Below are 25,572 nucleotides of genomic sequence, written 5' to 3'. Positions count from 1 at the left end.
GTGGCAGCAGGGTTGCTGAGCGAGCGGCGTTGGCAATTGCGCTCCTTCATCCACGTGGGCGAAGCTTCCAGGCGGAATGGTAAGTAGATTAGGAGTCGGTTTCAGATGCGTGGCAAGCAGGGAACATTGTACCAGCTCACATGCCGCAGTTGAGCATGGACCTCTAATATGTCCCTTAAGGTGAGTGCACGGTAGTGCCAGAGTGTGTACCTGAGAGTCCTCTGTTGTTGTGCCCTGGATGGCCTCGGGTGTCGTAGGTCAGTAGGGTATTTGAGACCATCAGAAGGATTTCCATTGTCAGCACCCGGCTTCAAGAGGGTCTTTGAAATGGGGTCTGGACTTAAGCTAAAAGCCGCTGCCACGTGCTTTTCCATTGTGTGAAAATGCTCGCGTAGAAGCCCCTCCAGAGCTCTGAGGATACTAGCTGGTTCCATCTGTGCTAAGAGCCTTCAACCAACTCCTACCTTTGTAGAGGATCGCTAGGCAGTAGGTGCTACTTAAATGCTACGGTGGCCGCTCTCCAATAATCCACCCGGCTGTCTGTGTTGTGGAAGCAGATGATGTTCAGCGCACTTTAGGCTATTTCCTTAGGATTTGGGTTGTCCATTTGACAACTGCAGTAGCTGTAGTCATATCATAATTTAGACAGTTTTGAGCAGTTAGAATCATGAAATTTGTCGGCTTAGAGCCGGAGCTGTGGAGAAACACGTCTGCTCAGTTGCACGGCTGGCTCCGCCACCCTGCATTGGACTTTTATCTGCATTGCTTCTCCCCTGTTGATGCTTTGTTTAACCCAGTGGTAACATTGTTCGCTAGCAGCTAGATTACGAGTTTTGCGTTATGACTCAAAAAGCATCGTTATGCTTCATAACAATGCTTTTTCCCTAACGCCGCTATTACAAGTCTTGTCAGAATAGGTGTACCGCACACCTTTTTGGCCGTCACGCAACGTCAGTACTGCACTTTAAAAAAAGTCCTTTTTCAATGGGACTTCCATAGCGCTGCTATTACGAGTTTTGCGGTGAGGCAAAAAAGTGAGTGGCACAGCCTAAAATGACAAGATCCGTACAGCCATCTAAAGTCAGTAGTTATGAGTTTTATGCTACAAAGATGTACCATAAAACTCATACCTAAACTGTCACAAAGTACACTAACACCCATAAACTACCAATTAACCCCTAAACCGAGGCCCTCCCGCATCGCAAACACTAAAATAAAATTATTAACCCCTAATCTACCGCTCCGGACATCGCCGCTACTATTAAAATGTATTAACCCCTATTCTGCAGCTCCCCAACATCATCGCCACTATAATAAACCTATTAACCCCTAAACCGCCGCCCTCCTGCATCGCAAACACTATTTAAATATTATTAACCCCTAATCTGCCGTCTGCCCACACCAACGCTATAATAAACCTATTAACCACTAAATCGTAAGCCCCCCACAGTGAAATATACTAAATTAAACTATTAACCCCTAAACCTCTGGCCTCCCACATTACTACATAAATATATTAACCCCTAAACCTAACCCTAACCCTAAAGTAACCCTAAGCATAACCCTAACCCTAATGTGACCCTAACACCCCCTAACTTAAATATAATTAAAATAAATCTAAATAAAACATACAATTATTACCTAAATAATTCCTATTTAAAACTAAATACTTACCTATAAAATAAAACCTAAGCTAGCTACAAAATAACTTATAGTTACATTGTAGCTATCTTAGGTTTTATTTTTATTTCACAGGTAAGTTTGTGTTTATTTTAACTAGGTAGACTAGTTAGTAAATAGTTATTAACTATTTACTAGCTACCTAATTAAAATAAATACAAAGTTACCTGTAAAATACAACCTAACCTGTCTTACAGTTAAACCTAACATTACACTAAAATTAAATAAATTACATTAATGAAATACAATTAACTAAATTACAAAAAAACCCCACTAAGTTACAGAAAATAAAAAATGAAATTATCAAAAATAAAAACGAATTACTCCTAATCTAATAGCCCTATCAAAATAAAAAAGCCCTCCCCCAATAAAAAAAAAAACCTTGCATACACTAAACTGCCAATGGCCCTTAAAAGGGCTTTTTGCGGGGCATTGCCCCAAAGAAATCAGCTCTTTTACCTGTAAAAAAAATATACAAACAACCCCCAACAGTAAAACCCACCCACCAACCACCCAACCAAACCCCCCAAATAAAAACAACAGAATGGAGGTAAGATGAGGTGGTGCCTAAACTTGTCCTGACTCCACTCTAATGTCTTGTCTTGTCAGCATCCCTCTGCGAGGTATAATTATCCATCAACGCTCTCTGCAAGGTCCTCCTGTGCTCTGTCTGCATTCTGCTTCCTGTGCTAATCTAGTGGGAGTGCGTGTGCACAACTGTTCTTCTCTTAAAGGTATAGTAAACACGTATAAGATATTACCTGAAGGATCATTTAAGCTCCTCCAGAAGAGATGTCACCAGGGTATAAATGCAAACAGTTATTACAGAGCTTTTCTATTGTAATGCCTGGCGTTACTACTTCTTGCTTTTTGATTTTCCAGTCCTTCAACCCTTGGTCTTGCTACTTGTCACTGAACCTTCTCTGCCTGCCCTGACCTCTGGCCTGATTTTCAATTGCTTTTGGATATTGACTTTGTACTGTGTTAAGTGTTTTGAACTTTAGTGCTAACTAGAGGTCTGCAACTTATCTGTTTGCCTGTGAAGAATTGCCTCAGAACAGTCGAGAATTCTCTGCATCTGGGCTCCAGCTACCAACACCTGATAAATAACCAAGCCCTAATGGAGCCCACAGGGATTACGGAGGTCTTTGCGGCCCTTACACAGCAGCTATACACCCTTACTCAGACAGTGCAAGCATTACAGAATTCACAAGCAAAACTGCAAGCGGGACAAGCCTGATTAGAACGTATGCTTTAGGGCCCTGCTTCTACCAGTTCCGCTGTTCCTACTTTTATACCTACTTCTCCAGCCTTTGAAGAAGTTGCGGTTATCACGCCTTAACCTAAAGTTCCTTTACCAGGTAAGTTTGACGGAGAACAAACTCAATACTGTTGATTTATCACCTCCTGCCAAGAACTTTTTTCACCACAGCCCAGGACATATTCCGCAGGTACGCCTTTACGGACTGTTATTGCCTTATTATCCTCATAGAGTATCCACTACTACTACGTCCCTAAGAGCTCTTAAAGGGACATAGTACTAATTTGCTAAATTACTTGAAAGTGATGCAGCATAACTGTAAAAAGCTGACATGAAAATATCACTTCAGCATCTCTATGTAAAAAAGGAAGATATTTTACCTCAACCAGAGTAAGTGCTGTGTAAATAGTTATACTTCAGCTGCTGTCAAGCTGCAAGTTGAAAAAACAAACAAACAAAATAAAACAATAGCCAATCAGTATCAGCAGTGCTGAGGTAATGTTTTGCCTTTGATGTGATCTCATGAGATTTTCATAGTAAATTTACTTAAACTGAATAGGAAAATAACATGACTGTGTCTGTACATGCCAGATACACACTCGCTTGCAAGTCTTGGGACAAGTATCCTGATTAAAGTCTCCTTACAGTGGGGTGTGAATACTTAAAATTTAAAGGTAAAATATTCCTTTTTTACATATAGATGTTCAGGTGATATTTTCTAGTCAGCTTTTTACAGCTATGCTGCATCACTTTAAAGTGCTTCAACATTTGGGTATCATGTCCCTTTAAGCAAGGGAAAAGAAATATAGAGGAATAAATCACAGATTTCCAATGCTTAGCAGAAGACTCAGCATGGAATGAGCCTGTCCTGTTGGACAAGTTTTGTCTGGGTCTGTTTGAAAATTTGAAGTATGAACTAACTAGAGTGGGTTCACTAGAAGAGATCATTAATTTATCCAAATAGAAAGACACCTGGGAGAGAGTTGTTAAGAGAAAATGTCTACTTACAGTCCATTCCGACGATGTCCTCCAGTTGTTCTAAATCCTCCTTCTATTCCTGTTTCTACTTTTAAATAACCTACAGCTAGATTACGAGTTTTGAGCGCTATAGGGAAATTAATGACCGCCACAAAAGTGGCAGTATTTCACCTCCCTATAGCGCTACTATTACAAGTTTTGAAAAAGCAGGCTTGCGCGGGCGATATGATGTCGTTGAGCTCCATACCTCACCCAAATATAAGTGCATGATTTCACCATAGACATCAATGGGGAGAGCCAGCAAAAAAAAAGCCTAACACCTGCAAACGTGGAAACAAAAGCTCCGTAACGCAGCCCCATTGATGTCTATTGGAAAGAAAAAGTTACAAATAAACCTAACACCCTAACATAAAAACCACGTCTAAACACCCCTAATCTTCCGCCCCCGACATCGCCGTCACCTACATTACAGTTATTAACCCCTAATCTGCCGCCCCCGACATCGCCGGCACCTAAATAAAACTATTAACCCCTATCGCCGCCATCTACTGCTGCTCCTTAACTCATACACCACCTCTGAGGCGGCGGACAGCAATCCCGATCCTATACGATCATACTGATTGACACCCCTTGCTAGCGGCCGCGAATCTGCAGGGGGCAGTATTGCACAAGCAGTTCACTAGAACTGCTTGTGCAATGCTGAATACATACAGCGTATGCTGTCCGCATTCAGCGATGTCTGGCGGACATGCTACACTACAGCGTATCATGTCGGCCAGACCAGTGGCGTCACTAGGGTTGGTGTCACCCGGTGCGGTAAGTTATGGTGTCACCCCCCCCCCCAGAAAGCAGACACACACAAAAACACAGGCACACCCACATACAAACACTCAGACACACTTAAAAACATACTCAGATGCACACACAAACACTCGGAAACACACTCAGACACACACACACAAAGACACTGAGACACACACACACACAAAAACTCAGACACACACTTACAAAATATGTAAACTGCACTGCATTAATTATAAAGTGCATGCCTAGAGCTGCTCCCTGGCTCAGCAGAGCATCAAATGAAAGATAAACAGAGCACTCTAAAATAAATCACTGAAGAAAAGGTTTAGGCGCGCAAACTATGAAAATTCTGCTCTCTGACTCTGTTTCAAGTCTGTCAGTGCACAGCCCCGGGCCGCGTGCCTACCGCTTCTTATAGCCAATCACTTCTGCAGTCTGCCCACCACCAGACCCCCGCCCGCCCTCCTACCTGTTCAGTGTGCACTTAGTGTACCGTAACCGTATTGGTCTGGTGGGCATCATACGTGGCTCCTTCACTTTAAAGACAGTGTCAAACAGTCATGCGGTCAGGTGCCAGGCATCCCCTCATGATTTGCCAGTTCCCGTTTAGAGAGACAGCACAGCAGTGAGTGACTCCACTGCTCCACATATCACTGAGCAGTGAGCACAGATAGGCAGGCAGGTTTAGGCTAGCAGCGCAACTTTGCAAGCCCCACGGCATGCCCACAACATTCATAGAGAAATTGGGCAGGGGAGAAGCAAAGTACAAACAAGCAAAAGCACCCGGGAAAACTATGTTGAAATTGCAGCACTGGCTCAAGGGGCAAAAAAATTGTGTGTCTACATCTTCCCCAGTCCCACCAATGTTCACAAATGCCAGCCCCTCTAATAAAAAAAAAATCTAAGCATCTCAACATTGTATTTCTTTGAATTTCAATAAAATTTGGTGTCACCCCCTGGAGGGTGTCACCCGGGTTTGGCCAGACTTTAATAAATTGACCCCATTGACTCACATGCTAGTGTTTATAAATATAGAAAATGAAAAACAAAATCACTTTCTTAATTTGCTGAAAAAACAACATATGATCTGTGAAAGCAGTGAAATTAATATTTACATTCAATAAGTGCAGAAGACTATAAACAGATTGAGCACAGGGGTAAGAAGTGGCTCAGCAGCAAAAGAGCAAGATTGCTCATTGATGGGATAAATTAATTTGATCATTTGATGTGTTTTTTTTTTACTTTTGTCTTCTATCTATCTTATGAATGGCTTAATCATACATCAACAGCAGGGACTAGATGCTAATAAAATTAATATATGATGTAGCCCCTATATATACCCCTTGCAATGTCTGTTCATTAAAATTTGCTTATCTCTTGTGAGCCACAAATTGCATGCACAATTGATTACATCATCAGGGACCTAAATGTGCAAAAATTCTTGTGTGTGTGATTAACAATATAATTGTTTATTTATTTATGTCAGATCAGTTAGCTTGGTCTCACAATTTTTCAACTCTGCACTGTCAGCATGAGTAACTGTCAGGGTGCCAAATAAATTTATGCTATTGGCATATCAATCAATAGGGCTGGAAAATATTACTGTAGATTAACAGTCAGGGATAAAAAAAATTACTAGACAGAATTACTAGTACACTGTTTTAAAAGCATTGCAGTAAATAAAACTTAGTGCTGACTTGCAATAATTTATAAATACTTCTCAGGTGTTAATTTTGCACCCTTGCCAACAGCCCACAGTAGCAAGTCTTTTTTTTTTTTTTTTAACAATGGGCAATACAGCCAATCATATACTGCCTATACGTAAGCTAATTAGAGCACCATCATCCCAGTCTACATACAGCTTATGGATTTACATGTAGGCTAGCAATGAGAATCCAAGAAGGTGCATTTTGGGAACATTTATAAAGAACTTTAGGTATGTACAGAGTAGTAAATTTGCAGCTGTACTGTCCCTTCAAAGCGTCATTGAATACATTTTTATTTGTTGCATTTAAAAGAGGGTATAAAATATTATTAAAGGTGGGTTTGTTTTTTCATGGCATGAAACTTACATTAATGCAAGTGTTTAGGTAATTAAACAAGTATAGAAATATAAGAAAATCCATGGGTTTAACTTTTAGGTCTAATGGAAGTTTTAAAAGAAATATCTATCTCTTACCTCACTAACCTTTTATATAAAACATAAAATTGAAAGGGAGATGAATAACATGCAATATAAACCATTTAATTGAAACACCTTTGCAATATATTTTCAATATTTTTTACCCCTTTCCTGTAATTTAACTGAATATTGGAGATTCTGATAACAAAATAACAGGGACAAGTCTTGCCCATACCAGTAGAATGTCCTGATTGGCTCCTCTAAATAAGGGTAACGTGTGATGGTACATTTATAAATATCTTCTGTTGTTTTTTGTAGCAACAAAATGTATTTGGTTTTGGGGTAGTCTCAGGGGTTGGGATAAATTGGCAAGATAAACTAAGGACCCAGGATTCTTGGGGTTCTAAAGAAAGAGTTCCATAATAAGTAAACATTGCAGTGGTGGGATCATGGGATCCTTGGAGTATTACTTATAGTGGACGTTTTTGGTAAACAGTGAACATTAGACTGACTATTTGTTGTGAGGTAATTCTTATGGGCATCATTATTTGAGTGATAAATGTTTAAGAGTTAAGGGCTTTTGCATTAGGGGTATTATAAATGCCATCTTTGTGAGTTTTACTGTACTGACCATGTGCTTCAAGTAGTTACAAATGGACTTTGAGGCTTGTTAGGACATTTGGAGATGGCAAATTAAATGCAGTTTTAAAGAGGTTGTAGGCTTTAAGACCCATACAACCATACATTAAGGCTTTTTGGCTAGACATAAATAGGGGTTCTGATAAAAGCAGTGGCGTTGCTAGGGTTAGTGTCACCCGGTGCGGTAACTCATGCGGGAATATTTTTTTTTTTTTACTAATGTTACTTGTAAATCATAACTTATATATATATATATATATATATATATATATATATATATATATATATATATATATATATATATATATATAGTAATTCCAGTAAAGGACTGCACTCGCTGGATTTAAGATATAAATTCAAGTCTTTAATCACTCAGAATGATGCCAGAGGGGTAACATCAAGTTCTTAATCCTTTTGGTGTTTAGGTTAAACTAACTGAAGAGTCTGCTTCTCCTCAGTGCAGGGACCCCAGACATCTACAGGTGTCTCATGTCCCTAGGGTCCTCATTCAAGTAGTGCAGGACCACGTACCCCCTTGGCGGATCAAGCTGAGATTTCCAAGGCAGTGACAATTTTTAAAACAATAAGGGCCAGAATTATTAAATATTTACATTTTTATATTTAAAAAACACACCTGCTGACACACTCAGACATACAGACACTCTCATAACCTGTCACACTCAGACATTGACATACACACACTCTCAAAACCTGACACACTCAGACATTGACATACACACACTTTCACAACCTGACACAACCAGACATACAGACACTGTTACACCCCAGATATACAAAAACTGTCACCTCCTGATAAACTCTGATATACAGACAAACAATAGTTTGTTAATAGTGCTTGGGCACCTGTCAAAGGCTTTGAGGACAAGTTATGTTCCAAACACCAATAATAATGTATTTTATAACGCACTCCTGGTTAATGCTTATAAGCCACACAATAAAGTCAGGAGAGTCCCCCCCCCCCCCCCATTCAGGGATAAAAACAGCATTATAACAGTATCGTTAGACATATCAAGAGAGCGTGTTGGCTGTGGCACCACTAAGCTTAGAAAAAAACACACTAAGCCAGGGAGTGTGCTCTATGCAACCTAACAGTCAGGATAAGTATAGACAGTTTTAGTCTTGTAATTAAATTAGGTCAGGGCGGGGGACACGGCAAGCGGAACATAGGACTCTACTCCTACCTGGTAAGAAGTCTCTTAATTCCCGGCCATTAGCAGCAACATCCACTCCACCTTGGTAGCCTGGTAGGCATGAGGATGGCCATACAAACTGAACAGACAGACTCCGAGTCCGCTCCCTGGACTTGGCACGGCGGCACAGGGCACACATCTGTAATGCATGCATATCCTTCAGTCTCAGAGACATGATGTCACTGCTGGACTTTTAAAGCCCGTGCGGTGCAGCACTGTGTTATAGCGCCTGCACACTGCGCAGGTTTATGCATGACTCGGCTGTTAGTTTGGGAAGCCGGGAGCCCTGCCCTGCTGACACTGCCTCTGTGCCCGGGTCCCGGGTGTGCTGAGAACACCCCACATCTGCCAGTCTCCACAAGCACATAATAAAATAAAAAAAAATTAAAAACATGTAATTGATGATAATGTGGTGACTGTGGTGTCACCCCCTGGAAGGTGTCACCCGGGTATGGTCCGCACCCCCCGCACCCCCCTAGTGATGCCACTGGATAAAAGACAAGACTGACTCTTTGATTAGTTAGATTCCCTAAGGCAGAACATGCTATGTAATGTCTGCAGAACGAACAGGACACTTTCCTGGTCTGCAAAGCTGTGACTCGTGAATGTAAGATGGTTTGTGAGCAACACACCTTTTTATTACTACATTTTTCCTTATAATAATGTGATGTTAGACTAAGGGCAAAGGAAACAGATTTATTCAAGTGGCATTTTAAAAACAAAATGTCTTTTTTTCTCTTTAGCTAATTTGCAAAGCAATATTTATCTGCTGCAATATATTAGAAAACTTTACAAATTGTTTTATTCTCCAGTTAATCAACACATTGGTTGGTGCTTTAGTGTAACTGCCTAAATAAAAATAGAATTTAATTTGAGAATGATCTGCAGAAAAATTTTCACTAAAAAAAATCTCATCTCAGAAAGTGAAAAAAAGTTCTGCCTGTGGGGTTTGGTTGTCAAAATGATCCATTTAGTACTGAAAATGATGATTAATGAGCACATTATAGTGGCTTCAAATTTGAAAAAAGATTTATCACAGCATATCCAGTACGATGATTTATAAAACTAGAATATACTCCACAGATAAGAACTCTAAGGGATCAATTTATCAAGTTCCGTACGGAGCTTGATGCTCCGTGTTTCCGGCGAGCCTTCATAACCTGTCTGCCTGCTCTGAGGCAGCGGACATAAATTAACCCGATCGAATACGATCGGGTTGATTGACACCCCCTGCTAGCGGCCGATTGGCCATGAATCTGCAGGGGGCGGCATTGCACCAGTAGTTCACAAGAACTGCTGGTGCATTTATCGATGTGTAGCGGACATTATATGCTACATTGTATCATTTCCGCTCGCACTATAATAAATTAACTCTTAAAGCTCATCTAGATTAGTTTTAATTTATCCTCAGGTTATCATTATGCATATTTCAGGCATTTATTAAATGTTTTTATTACCTGTTCCTTTAGATCACTGATTTTCAAACCTGTTCTCAGGCCTCCCTAACAGGCCAGATTTTCAGGATTACCTTGGATGAGAGCAGGTAAAATATAATAATCAGCTGATTATTTCACCTGTGCTCCAGTTCAGATATCCTCAAAATGTGGATTCTTAGGGAAGCCTGAGGTCAGGTTTGAAAATGACTGCTTTAGCTGCATAATTCTAGCTTTTTTTGCTGGATTGTCTCCCTACCTTTAAATTATATAATAATATAATATAGGTTAGAATGAAAATGGGCGCCTCATAGTGAAATCCATATGTGATATATAATAAAGAAGGCAAATAGTAAAACTCACAATTTTTGAAGGCACTAGATAGTGCAAACAGGCAGGCTGATCCAGGCTAACTGGATACTGATCCTGTATCAAGGTAGAGACCAGTTCTCAGGTCACAGATAAGATCACAGGGAAGTTTGAATCCAAGTATCAAACAACAGGCTGAAGATATGGTGCAGGCAAAACCAATTGTGAAGTAATGGTTTGTAAAGTTCTCTGTGCTGATAGAGCAAATTCAGTCTGAATAATCAGGCAGAAAGACTCCTCCGTATATAAATGTTAAAAGACAAGTTTAATGTTGCTGCAACGCGTTTCTCGACCACACAACACGGTCGTTTCATCAGACATAAAAATAATTACAGAAAAAAGCGATCCAAAGAACAAAAATATTAAATAAAAAGTCAATTCTTTATTAGAAAATTAAAACATATATGGGCATCAAAAAATAGCGTGAAGAAGGAAAGAGCAGGTCTCTCAAGTTTATTCCCAGCTTTGGAGTTTTGTCCTGTGAATAGAGGTTCTGTGAGTTCTATCACTATACACAGCATCTGAAGCGCTACGTATGCGAGCTGGATTGGGACAGCGTCTGACGTCACCCGGAAGTGCTGAGAAGGTACATGCTGGCCGGAGACGCCGAGGAGGAGAGAACGCTCAGACCTCGTGAAGAGGTGTATTGCCACGGAGCTGAAACATACACCATAGAGGTGAGCGATACGTCCTCTGGTTGTGAGAAGTGAACGGTGGTTGATTGCCCACTTACCGTGCGAAGAAATACCGGAATAGCCTTCCTTGGAGTGGTGAGTCAGGACTGGTATTGACGCCGCTGTCCTTCTGTTTCCCCCTTTTTTACTGTGTATATAGTGTATAGTTCTACACCTCTGCTATCTGACTATACAGAATACGTTGGACATACTTATATCCATTTGCCTAACTACACACATGGACTTTGCACATGTGTTGTTTCTATAAAAATAATTACTTCACAATTGGTTTTGCCTGCACCATATCTTCAGCCTGTTGTTTGATACTTGGATTCAAACTTCCCCGTGATCTTATCTGTGACCTGAGAACTGGTCTCTACCTTGATACAGGATCAGTATCCAGTTAGCTGACTACTGCAAGTGTCAGCCTGACTGTTTGCACTATCTAGTGCCTTCAAAAATTGTAAATTTTACTATTTACCTTCTTTATTATATATCACATATGGATTTCACTATGAGGCACCCATTTTCTTTCTAACCTAGATCATTGAGGTGAACAGAGATCATTTCCCCAAGTGGAGCTGCCTGATACACTTCCTTTTTTCCCTTGGATTGAAAAAAAATTCAGCAATTGAACTTTTGTTTCATTAACATGAACACTATTTCTGTCATTTATTAAGGTTGACCAATTTCACATTTGTCACCAGAATTGATAAATTTATTACTTTATCATGTTAAATAATATTTTACCATTTCACAATTTTTTTCTCATTTTTGAGAGTCCACTTACTATTTATACACCTTTTAAAACCAAAAAAAAAATCTTTTGACACATTTTTTTCACATTACAAACATTTCTACCAATTCCCTTTTTTTTGCTAGTTATTTTTAGTGCGCCACCTCCTGGGTGTTTATCACCTTCATTTTTCAATAATATAATATTCATACCTGTATATTTGTTATCCCTTTCTTTCTTTTAATATAATGTCATGATGTCAACATGACCTCTGTTGGTTTTTATGTACTACAAATAATTATGCTATTTACATAGTCAAATGTTAGTGCTATTGGCTTGTTTATTACTGTATTTTTAATATCACAATTTTTTTAAATAATCCCTCCTTTAATACTATGGGGCCGATTTATCATTGGTCTGTCCAACATGATCCGCTTTCGGCATTTATCATTGCACAATCAGTTCTTGTAAACTATCTAATTACACTATTACACTATTAACCCCTAATCTGCCAACCCCCACAACGCAAACTACCTATTAAAACTATTAACCCCTAATCCTCCAGCCCCCCACAACGCAATCTACCTAATAACCCTATTAACCCCTAAACCGCCAACCCCCACAACGCAAAGTATCAATCTAATCACTGAGCCCTCTAACCTAACACCCCCTAAATTAACCCCAATTAACTGCAATTACATGAAAATAAAAAAGACTACCTATAAAAATTACTTAAAATTACCAAAAAAAATCCTATCTTTACATGAAAAAAACAACCTAAGCTTACATAAAAATAAAAAACCTAAGATTAAATTAAAATAAAAAAACCTAAGATTAGAAAAAATAAAAAAAGTTAAGATTACAGAAAAAAATAAACGAAATTATTATTACTATAAAAACAAAAGACACCCCAAAATAAAAACACCCCCTACTCTAACACTAAACTACCAATAGCTCTTCAAATGGCCTTTTGTAGGGCATTGCCCTAAGTTTAACAGCTCTTTTACTTTAAAAAAATACAAATTATCCCCTAAAAGTAAAACCCCCAGCCCCGCAAAATAAAAAAGACCTAACTCTAAAAAAATCTAATCTACCCATTGCCCCTAAAGGGGCATTTGTATGGGGCAAATGTTAAAACATTTATTAGGTACTTTACGATATGGGGGTTGGCGGCTTAGGTGTTAAAAGTTTGAATAGGTAGATTGCATTGTGGGGGGTGGCGATTATTAGTTGCGATGTGGGGGGATGGCGGATATAGGGGTTTTGAGGCGGGTTAGAATTTTCCGTGTTTTTAAACATTTTTTTTTTTTTTTATACTTAGGCGCCGGTATTTCATAAACTGCCATAAGTCACTGGCGACTCTAGAAATGTGTATTTCTGCACATTTCTGAACCTCTCCAGTTTATCCTACTCACGGCAGTATATGAGCTTCCGGCACCATATATGTGATTCACCAGATGTGTGAGGTGAACTTACGGGGCGGCGTGGGTCTCAGCAGTTGCGCTGAAAGCTATGTTGTATATGTAATCTCGTCTCAGGTGTCTAACCATTTTTTGTGGTCAAGGAATGTGCTGCATAAAATTTCCACAAAGTCTAAAATAGATAAAGAATTATTTTTAAAATATGCTTATTTATGTACACAGCTATATTCTTTTGAGACATATGTCCTTTTGTCAGTGTGTCTTCCTATATTACATGACTTTTATTTAGTGTTTACCAGACAAATATAATCATTAACACCTGTAACAGAAGTTATCATTAACCAATGTTTTATATGTCTTTATTTTTTAAAAGGTGTAGCACAAGTATTGAACAGGCTAGATGGGAAGCCTTTCGATGATGCAGATCAAAGGCTCTTTGAGGTAAGAATGTATTTCCTTTTATAGTTACTAGTGCAAATGCAAGTACAGTTTATGTTACTAGCCAATGTCATTCATTTGGCTCATTTTGGCTCAGTAAGCTTTTTCAAAATATTTACATGTAAATCTTAATAATTTGACCTACAACTAGGTACCCTAATTTCCTTTTTAAACATATTAACAATATTCAAAATAATTACTTACACAGGGTCAGATTACAAGTGGAGCGCAAATCTTTGCGCACGAGCAATAAGGGGTGGCACTAGTCAGGCTTATTGTTCATATTACGAGTTGAAAGTAAACACAATCGCTTGAACGAAATTGTGATTTATGCTAGAATGATTACTGCAAATTCAGAGCTCTGGTTAACTGTTTTGTGAAAAAAAAGTTGCACAAAGCACATCAAAATTACATTACAAGGTATAGTTACAGCAAATGTAAGCATCCATACTTCTAATCAGTTACTATGTCCATACTTCGTTCTAATCAGTTACTATGTCCATACTTCTAATCAGTTACTATGCTCATACTTCTAATCAGTTACTATGCCCATACTTCTAATCAGTTACTATTATTAGCGCTCACTCTGTAAGTTTTTTTTTTTTTTTTTTTTTTAAGTTTAAGGTATAGTTACACTCATAATAAAACTATCTAATACAAACTATTCAAAAAAATATTGCACACAAAAAGTTATAAGGGCTCAAATATATGAGATCTCAGGTGTTAGAAAAAAAGACAGACCAAGGGCTTTAACATTGGGAAACATACATATACATCCCCCTTTCTTTTGCTCTCTCTGCCCCCTCTTTTGTTCTCTCTCCCCCCTCTTTGGCTCTCTCCCCACTTTCTTTTGCTCTCTCTCCCCTCTTTTGCTCTCTTTCCCCCCTCTTTGGCTCTCTCCCCTCTTTTGCTCTCTCTCCTCTTTGGCTCTCTTTCCTCTTTTGCTCTCTCTCTCCCCCCTCTTTGGCTCTCTCTCTCCCCTCTTTGGCTCTCTCCCCCCTCTTTGGCTCTCTCTCACCCCTCTTTTTGGCTCTCTCACCCCCTCTTTGGCCCTCTCCCCCCTCTTTGGCCCTTCTCCCCCCTCTTTGGCTCTCTCCCCCCTCTATTTGGCTCTCTCCCCCCTCTTTGGCTCTCCCTCCCCCCTCTTTGGCCCTTCTCCCCCACTCTTTAGCCCTTCTCCCCCCTTTCTTTTGCTCTCCCCCCTCTCTTGCTCCCTCTCTGGCTCTGTCTTTCAAACCCTTTGACTCTCTGACCACGCCTCCATCGTGGCACCCTTTCCGGCCATGCCCCATCGCGGCAGCATCCACTCGGCCATGCCCCTCGCCGTGCCCAACCACGCCTCGCATCGCATCGCGTTCCGGTCACGCCCTTCGCCGCGCCAGGTCACGCCCCCACCGCGACGCTCCCGTCGGCCACGCCTCCTGACACTCCGCTTCAGCCTTGCTCTGTGCTGAGTGTCAGGATCCAAACGGCCAGGTATGTTTGTCATGTGCAGTCTCTACTGCGCATGACTGCATCTGACAAACATACTTGGCCATTTATTATATAGGATGTAGTTTAATTACTTCACCTGCAAATTTATACTGCAGTGCATCACCATTATCTCTTTCTTTTCAGTTTCTGAATTGTAAAGCTCTAACTCCCCCCACACATTTCCTTCTATGGCTGTATCCATATATCTTTTGTTGTTTTGGTAAAATGCAAAAATTTGAACTACAATGCCTGTGTCTAAACACTGATAAGGGGGTGGAGCTCCAGGCAGTTTAGCTATGTAATTCCTTTTGCTTATTTTTGAAAATTATTTGAAAATACTTGCTAGCTATTTTTAAACAATTTTTTAATGCAAACTATTTTTAATTAATTAGCCCTTTTAGGAAATGCACAGATCTCAACCTGTTTTATGTCCCTTAAAGTGAATGTAAATTTTGATGCTAAAGTGCCCGTTTTTAAAAAATTCAATTAAAAACAGGGGCACTTTAATTAATTAAAATTTACATTTCACTCATTGTGAAAAAAAAGCTTACCTTTTAAACTTAAACTTGACAGCCGCTCCAGCTTCCCCCGGTCGTCGCTAGCCATTTCTGACATCAGAAATGATGGATCGGTCATCCTCCAATCACAGCTTCCCCCCCAGGGGAATCAGTGTTTGATTCAACGCCATGATTGGAGGAAGCCGGATTCCTCATTTTAGACCCAGGAAGAGGCTTTGCGATGGGGGGAGGAAGCTGGAGCAGCTGTCAAGATTAAAAGGTAAGTTTTTTTTCACAACACGAGTGAAATGTAAATTTTGATGAATTAAAGTGCCCTTGTTTTTAATCGAATTTTTAAAAACCGGGAACTTTAGCATCAATATTTACATTCACTTTAAGTATATAAGAATATGAAAAAGCACATGTGTGCAACATTCATATTTAGTAAAGATTTTAACTATGTACAGTATTTACTGTAAATATTTCACATTCCAATGTTCTGCACATAGCATATGCACAGTATTTCTAAAAAGATATTCCTATATATATATCATATATATATATATATATATATATATATATATATATGTATAAATAAATACCTATATATAATAATGTATATATAGAGGTATAGATAAATATTGTACAAAAAACATCAGATATAAGTACGTGAAATATGTATTTATAAATAAATAGAACATATATGTTATGTAAAGAAAATTGTAATGTGAAATATTCATATTTTCATATTGGGTTAGCGCACATGAGAGTGTGCGATCAGATTTTTCCATTGACTTCTATGGGGGAATACATGAACGAACATGCAATATTGTAAGTTCAGCTTGTTGTGCCCGTCGGGTAAGCGCGTGAGCAGTTTACTTTCAAATCATAATATGAACGTGTGCATAGCTAACTTCTAGTGCAATTAACGCTCAAGCGGGATTGTAAATTAGTGCTCCACTTGTAATGTGGCCCACAGTCCAGTGGAAAACAATGGTAATACAGGTCTTTCTGTTGAGGTGTGTAAAGATGGGCTATACAATGATCTATTGTGTGCCACTAAATCTACAGTAGAGGATTTTGTTTCCTCGTCTTTTTCACTTAGCATAATTTATATTGAGGCTTGTTTAAAGAAAACAGGAAACTAGTTTTAAATGTCCTCTTTCACACGAAAAAAGCAGACTGCATTGCCCCTGTAAGTTATTTGTAAGTGCTTAGTGTATATTGTTAAACAGCATGGCACAGCTCAGCATCCACCTGAGGTTGATAAATTAACACCATGAATTTGGGTAGCAATGTCAGCTGCCTGTAATCATTTAGCTGTGTGCTAAAGTGTTTCCAGTCCGCCTGGGGAAAAATCATTATATAAATCATAAGAATTCTTATTAACACCAGAAAACATAGGTGACACCACAGGCTTCAATTTATATGGCTTAGATTGATACCTGCTGCTTTTTAAAAACCTATGGGCCACAGGTTTTAAACCAGACAAAGCCATATCCCCTTTTCATCCTTCTGAGGTCAATAAATTAGTACTATTAAGTTGCACAAACGCCTAAGACCAAATAAAAAAGTACTACATACAATTTCAGCTAGGGTTCAAGAAACACAATACAAACTGATGAGCAGGTGGTATCTGACCCCACAAAGGTTAAAACACATATACCCCCACACAAATGGGGGATGCTGGAGAGGATGCGGAGAAAATGGCACCCTACTACATATTTGGTGGACCTGTCCCCTACTAACACCTTATTGGAATGACATAATGGCCGAAATGAGTAGGGTCCTCGAGGTGATCATCCCTCCTAATCCAAGTTACTTACTATACCATCAGCTGCCTAAGATCACGAGGGAAGATAAGTATAGGCTTCTTCTGGTGATGCTCAATGGAGCAAAAAGCTTGATTCCCATATATTGGAAAAAACAAACCACCCCCAGTGTTCAAGAGTGGAGAGCTAAAGTGGCAGACCTGCTGAGACTCGAAAGATACCACTACCTCAAAATAGGAAAACTAGGTACACATGAGATGATGCTAATGATCTGGGAGGGAAGAGGATTATGAATTAACGAGGTGTCGCAATGGCCTGAGCTGGTACACAGTTTAAAGGGGAAGAGTCTCCTCCTTCCCCCCCCTTTTTTTTTTTTCCCCCCTCCCCTTTTCCCTCCCTCATCTCTACATCCTGTAACCCTTACCCACTTATTCTACCTCTCTAGATATCTACTTTTTTTTAGGAGTACAGTATTATAGGCAGCAGTGTGATATGAGTAAGCTGCTGAAAATCGATAAATACCATGTGATCTGTACTCGAGAAATTATGATTATCCTTCTTTCTGATATCTTCTATGTATTTATAATTTGTATCACTAAGCAGCTGATGTTAGACGTTATTGTTATATAGTCAGTATACATTTCTGTGGTATCTGACGAAGTTTTTTCTAATGCTGTTTGATTTGAACTAATTCCTATCTGCGAAATGACATAATCAAACCTTAACTGTACAGGTGTTTGAAATTTTGTACAAATGACTTTGCAATGTAAGCATATTAATGCCCTGTATTTTTCACATTTCGCCAATAAAGCTTTATTTTGAAAATTAAAAAAGTACTACATAAGGGGGCATATGTATCAAGCTCCGAATGGAGCTTGATGCCCTGTGTTTCTGGTTAGCCTGCAGCTTCGCCAGAAACAGCAGTTATGAAGCAGCGGTCACAAAGACCGCTGCTCCATAAGCTGTCCGCCTGCTCTGAGCAGGCGGACAGACATCGCCGGAAATCAACTCGATTGAGTACGATCGGGTTGATTGACACCTCCCTGCTGGCGGCCTCTTGTGAGCTGCTGGTGCGTATTGTTCGCCGTATTCAGCGAGGTCTGGCGGACCTGATCCGCAGTGTCGGATCAGGTCCGCCAGACCTTAATAACTAGAGGCCAAGGTCTCTTACAAATCCTTATGTATAGGAGCACTGAGGTAGTTTAAAGGGACACTGAACCCAAATTTTTTCTTTCGTTATTTAGATAGAGCATGCAATTTTAAGCAACTTTCTAATTCACTCCTATTATCAATTTTTTTTCATTCTCTTGGTATGTTTATTTGAAAAGCAAGAATTTAAGTTTAGATGCCGGCCCATTTTTGGTGAACAAACTGGATTGTCCTTGCTGATTGGACAGCACCAATAAACAAGTGGTGTCCATGGTACTGAACCAAAAATGTGTTGTCTCCTTAGCTTAGATTCATTCTTTTTCAAATAAAGATAGCAAAAGAACAAAATAAAATTGATAATAGGAGTAAATTAGACACTTGCTTAAAAGTACATGCTCTATCTGAATCATGAAAGAAAAAAATTGGGTTCAGTGTCCCTTTAAGTGGCAATAAACTTTGAATTGTATTCCATAATATTTTTTTCTTAAAACATATATTTGTCAGCTTTGTATAACATATACAGCAAAGACTAAAACGTGATATGAAAAGCTGTCTGTAAAAAACTGTAAGACTGTCACCAAAATAATAATTACTGAAATAACTGTAAATGTTTAACATTGACAAGAAGACATATTTAATGTCTCTAGGCAGCAATTGCAGATTTATAGAGTGCACCTGAGAAAGAATGAAAAGGTCATAAAATTAGATTATAATTAGTCTGGATGTGGCCTGAATTCAGTTTATAATTTATCTTATTACTGTGCTGAGGCTCATGTCTGGGCATCTAGCATAGCACTTGCATTTTTAGAATTATTTCACATGTCATGTACCCATAATGCATTGGCTGGAGATTAAAGGGACGTACAAGTAATTTCACAGATTGTGCATGTGTGTAGGAAAAATCACAGGCATGGTTATTGCATGTCCCTTTCTTGAATGACAAAGAATGTGATAAAGTGGGATTACAAACAGTAAAATTTGTTGGTTATGTATCAAAAAGACACTGGAAGCTTTTAGGAATACTGCATTAGGCTTTACTTATACAGATGCAACAGCAGCATTTAGAACATACCAATCACTTGTAAAACGATAGTTAGCACACAGAGAGGAGAAACAATAAAGAAAAAGAACACAACTTCCTTCCTGTTAGTGAATTAGCAGGTTCACAGGTATAAACAATTAGTTATCTGAAATGGACAGCGCCATCTACAGCCTAAATGTTGTTCATACATGTGGTACAGTACATGCTGTTGTATGTCCCAATACCCCTTCACAACAGCATGTACGTAATTATACTACATTCAGTTTATTTTGAAGAAAACAATTACGTTCCTTTGGCACAAGTTTAGTAAGTGCGTCTGCAGTCATCTCTTCCGATGGGTAATATCGAACGTCAATAATACCTCGTTCTTGCATGTCCCTGAGCAAATGATATTTTACATCAATGTGCTTGGTTCGAGGATTGACTCTTTCTGATTGTGTCAACTTTATACATCCTTGGTTGTCTTCAAAGATTGTTACGGGTTTAGAAACATCCAGTCCCATTATTCAGATACCAAGAGTGGTTGGAATTTAAATATTGTGTAAAGTTACTATTTGAATACCTTGTCTAGTCAGTTATAAGTTAAATCAAATAGTTGTGCATAGGCATTAAGGACAGTTTTATTCAATGCAAATCCACCCCTAGAGCAGGGTGGGATAAAGAAAAAAGCCTCTGAGCACAATATAAGGAGTGTGTAGAAATTAGAGCAACAATGTTATTAAATTTAACCTTTATTGTAGCTTTTAAAGGGACACTAAACCTAATTTTTTTCTTTCATGATTCAGATAGAGCATGAGATTTTAAGCACCTTTCTAATTTACTCCTATTACCATTTTTTCTTTGTTCTCATGTTATTTTGATTTGAAAAAGCAGTACTGTAAGCTTTAGAGCCGGACCATTTTTTGTTCAGGACCTGGTTAGCATTTGCTGATTTGTGGCTAAATGTAGCAAACCAATAAGCAAGCGCTACCGAGGTTCTGAACTAAAAATGGGCCGGCTCCTAACCTTTTATTACTGCTTTTTCAAATCAAGATAATATGAGAACAAAGAAAAATTGATAATAGGAGTAAATTAGAAAGTTGCTTAAAATTGCATGCTCTATCTGAATCATGAAAGAAAAAAATTTGGGGTTAGTATCCCTTTAAGATGACAGTAAAAAACATAATCCCCTTTACTGGCGATAAAGTGACATAACCCAATGGGATTTATGTACATCAAATTAAATCAAAGTGCTTCCAACTAAAAATGGTGATAAAAGTTTTTGTATAGAAAGTAAATAAATACGTGTGTACTTGACTTAAATAAATGAATAATGTGCCAAAATGATTAATTATTATAAATTATCCTGATATGGATAATTATGGAGAGATTAGTTATATGTTGGATTACTGCAAAACGTAAACCTGAGTCATTTCCATTATGTTTGTATAGAAAGTGTTTTGCTACACTGGTGATGCCAAGAAAGAATCTGAAAAAGGAACAACCATCACCAGTGTAGCAAAACACTTTCTATACAAACATAATGGAAATGACTCAGGTTTACGTTTTGCAGTAATCCAATAAGCCAATCTGGGAATAAGAGGTGGTGACATTGAGAAAACACTGTTACACATGGAATGCAGATGGATGCACCTGCTTAACTGTGTCAAACCATATGGAATGAACGATAACAACAATTTCTCCGATGTAGCCTACCATGTCCTCCGCACATCGATAAATGCCGACAGCATACACTGTCAGCATTTATGATTGCACCAGCAGTTCTTGTGAATACGATCCGGTTGATTTCTGTCCGTCGCCTCAGAGCAGGCGGACAGGTTATGGAGCAGCAGTCTTTAGACAGCTGCTTCATAACTTCTGTTTCCTGAAGACTTGCCGGAAACACAGGGCATCAAGCTTTGTATGGAGCTTGATAAATTGACCCCCAGTAGTGCAGTGTTTTTAATATTTGTTGGGCAGCAAACAGTGCATCTTTTTGCTGTCATTTTAATATTTACATTAAAGGTTACATTTTAATAACATTGTTACTATAATTTCTACATCCAGTCCCATATCTAGTAGAAGTTGACAAATCCAAATAGCTTCTTCTTCTTCTTTCGAGGGTCATTTTCTTCTGATTTTTGGCTTTCATAAAAATAAACACTGCGGCTTATTGTGATCTGTTTGGTCTTTGGTTGAAGGATTCTGTATCCCTTACTTTGTTCACTGTAGCCCACCAGAATGCTACCTCATCTTATACAGTATGCACAGCAAATATAGTTTACTATGTAAGTTTGAAAGCTCATACAGTTTTTGTAGTGCAGTCCACATACCTTCAGCTGTGCTTTTTTTTTCTTATATGAATTAGTTGATCATCCTAAACTAACAGGCTTATAACTGCTTTTGCTTGCCTTTTTTTCTTGTCCCATTCTTCTGGGTTTTCAGTGGGTCTCTTTGTATCCAGCACCTCCCATAAATCCTCTTTGGATAACAGCATTTCAAGCTTAAACTTCCACAGCTGCTAGTTGGTATTGTTGAGCTTTGCTATTGCTTATTTCACATCTGCACCACTTGCTATCTTTCAGGAAAATTGGATGCAGCTTTTGTTTCCTCACACAGCATTTACTTGGATCATAGATGCAACACTTATTGACTTGTAGTTTTATTTTGGTTATGTATCAAAAAGACACTGGAAGCTTTTAGGAATTCTGCATTAGGCTTTACTTATACAGATGCAACAGCAACATTTAGAACATACCAATCACTTGTAAAACAATAGTTAGCACACAGAGAGGAGAAACAATAAAGAAAAAGAACACAACTTCCTTCCTGTTAGTGAATTAACAAGTTCACAAGTATAAACAATTAGTTATATGAAATGGACAGCGCCATCTACAGCCTAAATGTTGTTCTTACATGTGGTACAGTACATGCTATTGTATGTCCCAATTAAAATATTATATGATAAATGTGATGCAAAAACAATAAGTAGAGTGGTATTAAGCACTCCCGCTCAATTGCTAATACCTCTTAAAGTAAACTTTTAACGTGCCCGGATTAGCACGCATATTACAAGTTGAAAGTTACTTTAGGACTTTGGATAACATTTGTGCACTAACCCAACAGGAGTTAAACCTACAACCCAAAGGTAGTTATGAATATTTCTTTCATGTAATTGGCAAGAGTCCATGAGCTAGTGACGTATGGGATATACAGTCCTACCAGGAGGGGGCAATGTTTCCCAAACCTCAAATGCCTATAAATACACTTCCCACCACACCCACAACTCAGTTTTACAAACTTTGCCTCCTATGGAGGTGGTGAAGTAAGTTTGTGCTTGATTTTTATGATTTCTTCTATGATAAGTGCTTCTAAGCATTTTGAAGGCCAATTCCTCTGAGTACAGTATTTGTCAGAGGGATGTGAAGAGAGTATTGCCTATTGATTTTATGGTTTCTCTCACAGGAAATCTTTTCAAGGGTTCTCTGTTATCGGTCAGGTCATAGGGATTCATCTCCTACCTCCCTTTTTCAGATCAACCATATACTCTTATATACCATTACCTCTGCTGATAGTTTTCAGTACTGGTTTAGCTATCTGCTATATGTGGATGGGTGTCTTTCGGTAAGTAGGTTTCATTATTTAAGACACTCTCAGCTATGGCGCTTTATGTATTAATATAAAAATTAAAATATATGTATTTTACTTAAATTTGCCATGAGTCAGGTCTATGTATATTTCCCTTTGCAGTATAATCAGTTTCAGTATAGGAATCATGTTTGGGAAGGTTATTTAAACTTTTTTCTTACCTGGGGTTCAGTCTTTTTCTAATTTGACTTTCATTCTTTCGCGGGCAAATCTAGGCTTGCGAGGGCGCAAAATGCTGTTTTTTTATTGCGTCATTCTTGGCGCAAATTTTTTGGGCAAATTTGTCATTTCCTGCGTCTTTGTTGGCGCTAGTTGTTTTGGAGCAAAATTGCGTTTGTTATGATGCGAGTTGTGTAATTTCCTGGTGTTAGTTTTGCGTCAACATTTTTTAACTCTTTTTGCGTAATGCATCATTCTTGGCGCCAAATTTTAGTTATTTTACCCCTCTCTCTCTCTATTGCTCGCTGTTTTCATGAACTTTGAAAGCTATTATGCCTGCTTTTTTATTTTATCTTTTGTTTTTCTCTACTGAAACTGTTACATTGTGGAAATTGAATGTTTCGCCTAATGTAATTTTTCTTTTTCTGTTGCATTTTGCGAGATGTCTCATTCTAATCCTGACGCTGATGTTACTGCAGAAACTATGATGCCCTGGAACACAATTCTACAAAGCTAAGGGGCCTCTCTATCAAGCTTCGTACTGACATTTACAGTTTTTTACATATTCAGTTCATGTACTTGATTTCATCTGCAAACATCACATGTTGTTGCTTATATCATAAAAGGTTATGACTGCTATTATGCCTTTAAGTGAACTTACGAGGTCTTTTCAAAATTGTTAAGATTTAATTAGTTTTGTTAAGACCGACAGCATACTTAACTTTATTCTACTGATGAAGGTTTCTTTGGCTCAAAGGATCCTGTATCAGTTTGTTAAAAATTCTCCTTATTTTTCATTTGAACATTTTTTGTTCTTTGTTAAGGAAATGTTGCTGTTTATAGCTTTTAGGAGTCTAGTCCTCCTGTTAACTATCAGCTAGATATCACCACTATACTAAAGTTATTAACCCCTAAACCTCCGGCCTCCCACATCACTACAACTAGATAAATCCATTAACCCCTAAACCTAACACCAACATTAACGTAACCCTAAGCCTAACACCCCCTAACTTTAATATAATTAAAATAGAGCTAAACTAAAGTTACAATTATTTACTAAATAATACCTATTTTAAACTAAATATAAACTTACCTGTAAAATAAAACCTAAGCTAGCTACAATAGAACTAATAGTTATATTGTAGCTAGCTTAGGTTTTATTTTGATTTCACAGGTAACTTTGTATTTATTTTAACTAGGTAGACTAGTTAGTAAATAGTTATTAACTATTTACTAACTACCTAATTAAAATAAATACAAACTTACCTGTGAAATAAAACCTAAGCTGCCTTACACTAAAACCTAACATTAAAAAAAAAAAATAAACACTAAAATTACTAAAAATAAAAATAACTAAATTACATAAAAAACAAAAACTAAATTACAAAAAATAAGAAACAAATTATCAAAAATTAAAAAAATTACACCTAATAGGTGTTCCTAATGTTCAAATCAGCCAATAGGATTTTAGCAGCTCTAATCCTATTGGCTGATTGAAATCTTTCAGCCAATAGAAATGCAAGGGACGCCATCTTGGGTGACGTCACTTGCATTGAAGTTCCAGTTTACGGCTACGACGGTATGAGAGGGTGCTCCGCACCGGATGTCTTCAGGATGCACCCGCTCCGCGCCGCCTGGATATGGACTTCGCTGGCTGGATGAAGATGGAAGAGGCCGCCTGGATGAAGACTTCTTGCCGCATGGATGATGACTTCACCGGCTGGATGGATCCTTCAAGTGGGACTTCAGGAACTGTATGTGGATTGTCGGGGGTTAGTGTTAGGTTTTTTTAATTTTTTTTTTAGTGGGTTTTATTTTTAGCTTAGGGTCTGGGCATGTAAAAGAGCTAAATGCCCTTTAAAGGGCAATTCCCATACAAATGCCCTTTTCAGGGCAATGGGGAGCTTAGGTTTTTTTAGATAGTTATTTTATTTGGGGGGGTTTATTGTGGGGGTGGTGGGTTTTACTGTTGGGGGGGTGTTTGTATTTTATTTACAGGTAAAAGAGCTGATATCTTTGGGGCAATGCCCCACAAAAGGCCCTTTTAAGGACCATTGGTAGTTTATTGTAGGCTAGGGTTTTTTTTT

The 25,572-nt window shown here is 38.5% G+C and overlaps 1 protein-coding gene across 1 annotated transcript in view; it reads left to right on the top strand.

Annotated features, from left to right (window-relative positions):
- PDE11A (phosphodiesterase 11A) overlaps window positions 1–25,572 on the top strand; it is a 1,463,629-nt gene that overhangs the window by 946,861 nt on the left and 491,196 nt on the right. The window contains exon 8 of the mRNA XM_053698495.1: window positions 13,702–13,769. Coding sequence (XP_053554470.1) covers window positions 13,702–13,769 — 68 coding nt within the window. The remainder of the gene's footprint in view (window positions 1–13,701; window positions 13,770–25,572) is intronic.

The sequence above is a fragment of the Bombina bombina genome, chromosome 1, assembly GCF_027579735.1.
Source record: "Bombina bombina isolate aBomBom1 chromosome 1, aBomBom1.pri, whole genome shotgun sequence".
Lineage (NCBI taxonomy): Eukaryota > Metazoa > Chordata > Amphibia > Anura > Bombinatoridae > Bombina > Bombina bombina.
Note: the sequence above shows the minus strand (reverse complement) of the source record. Positions and strands in the feature narration are given on the sequence as shown.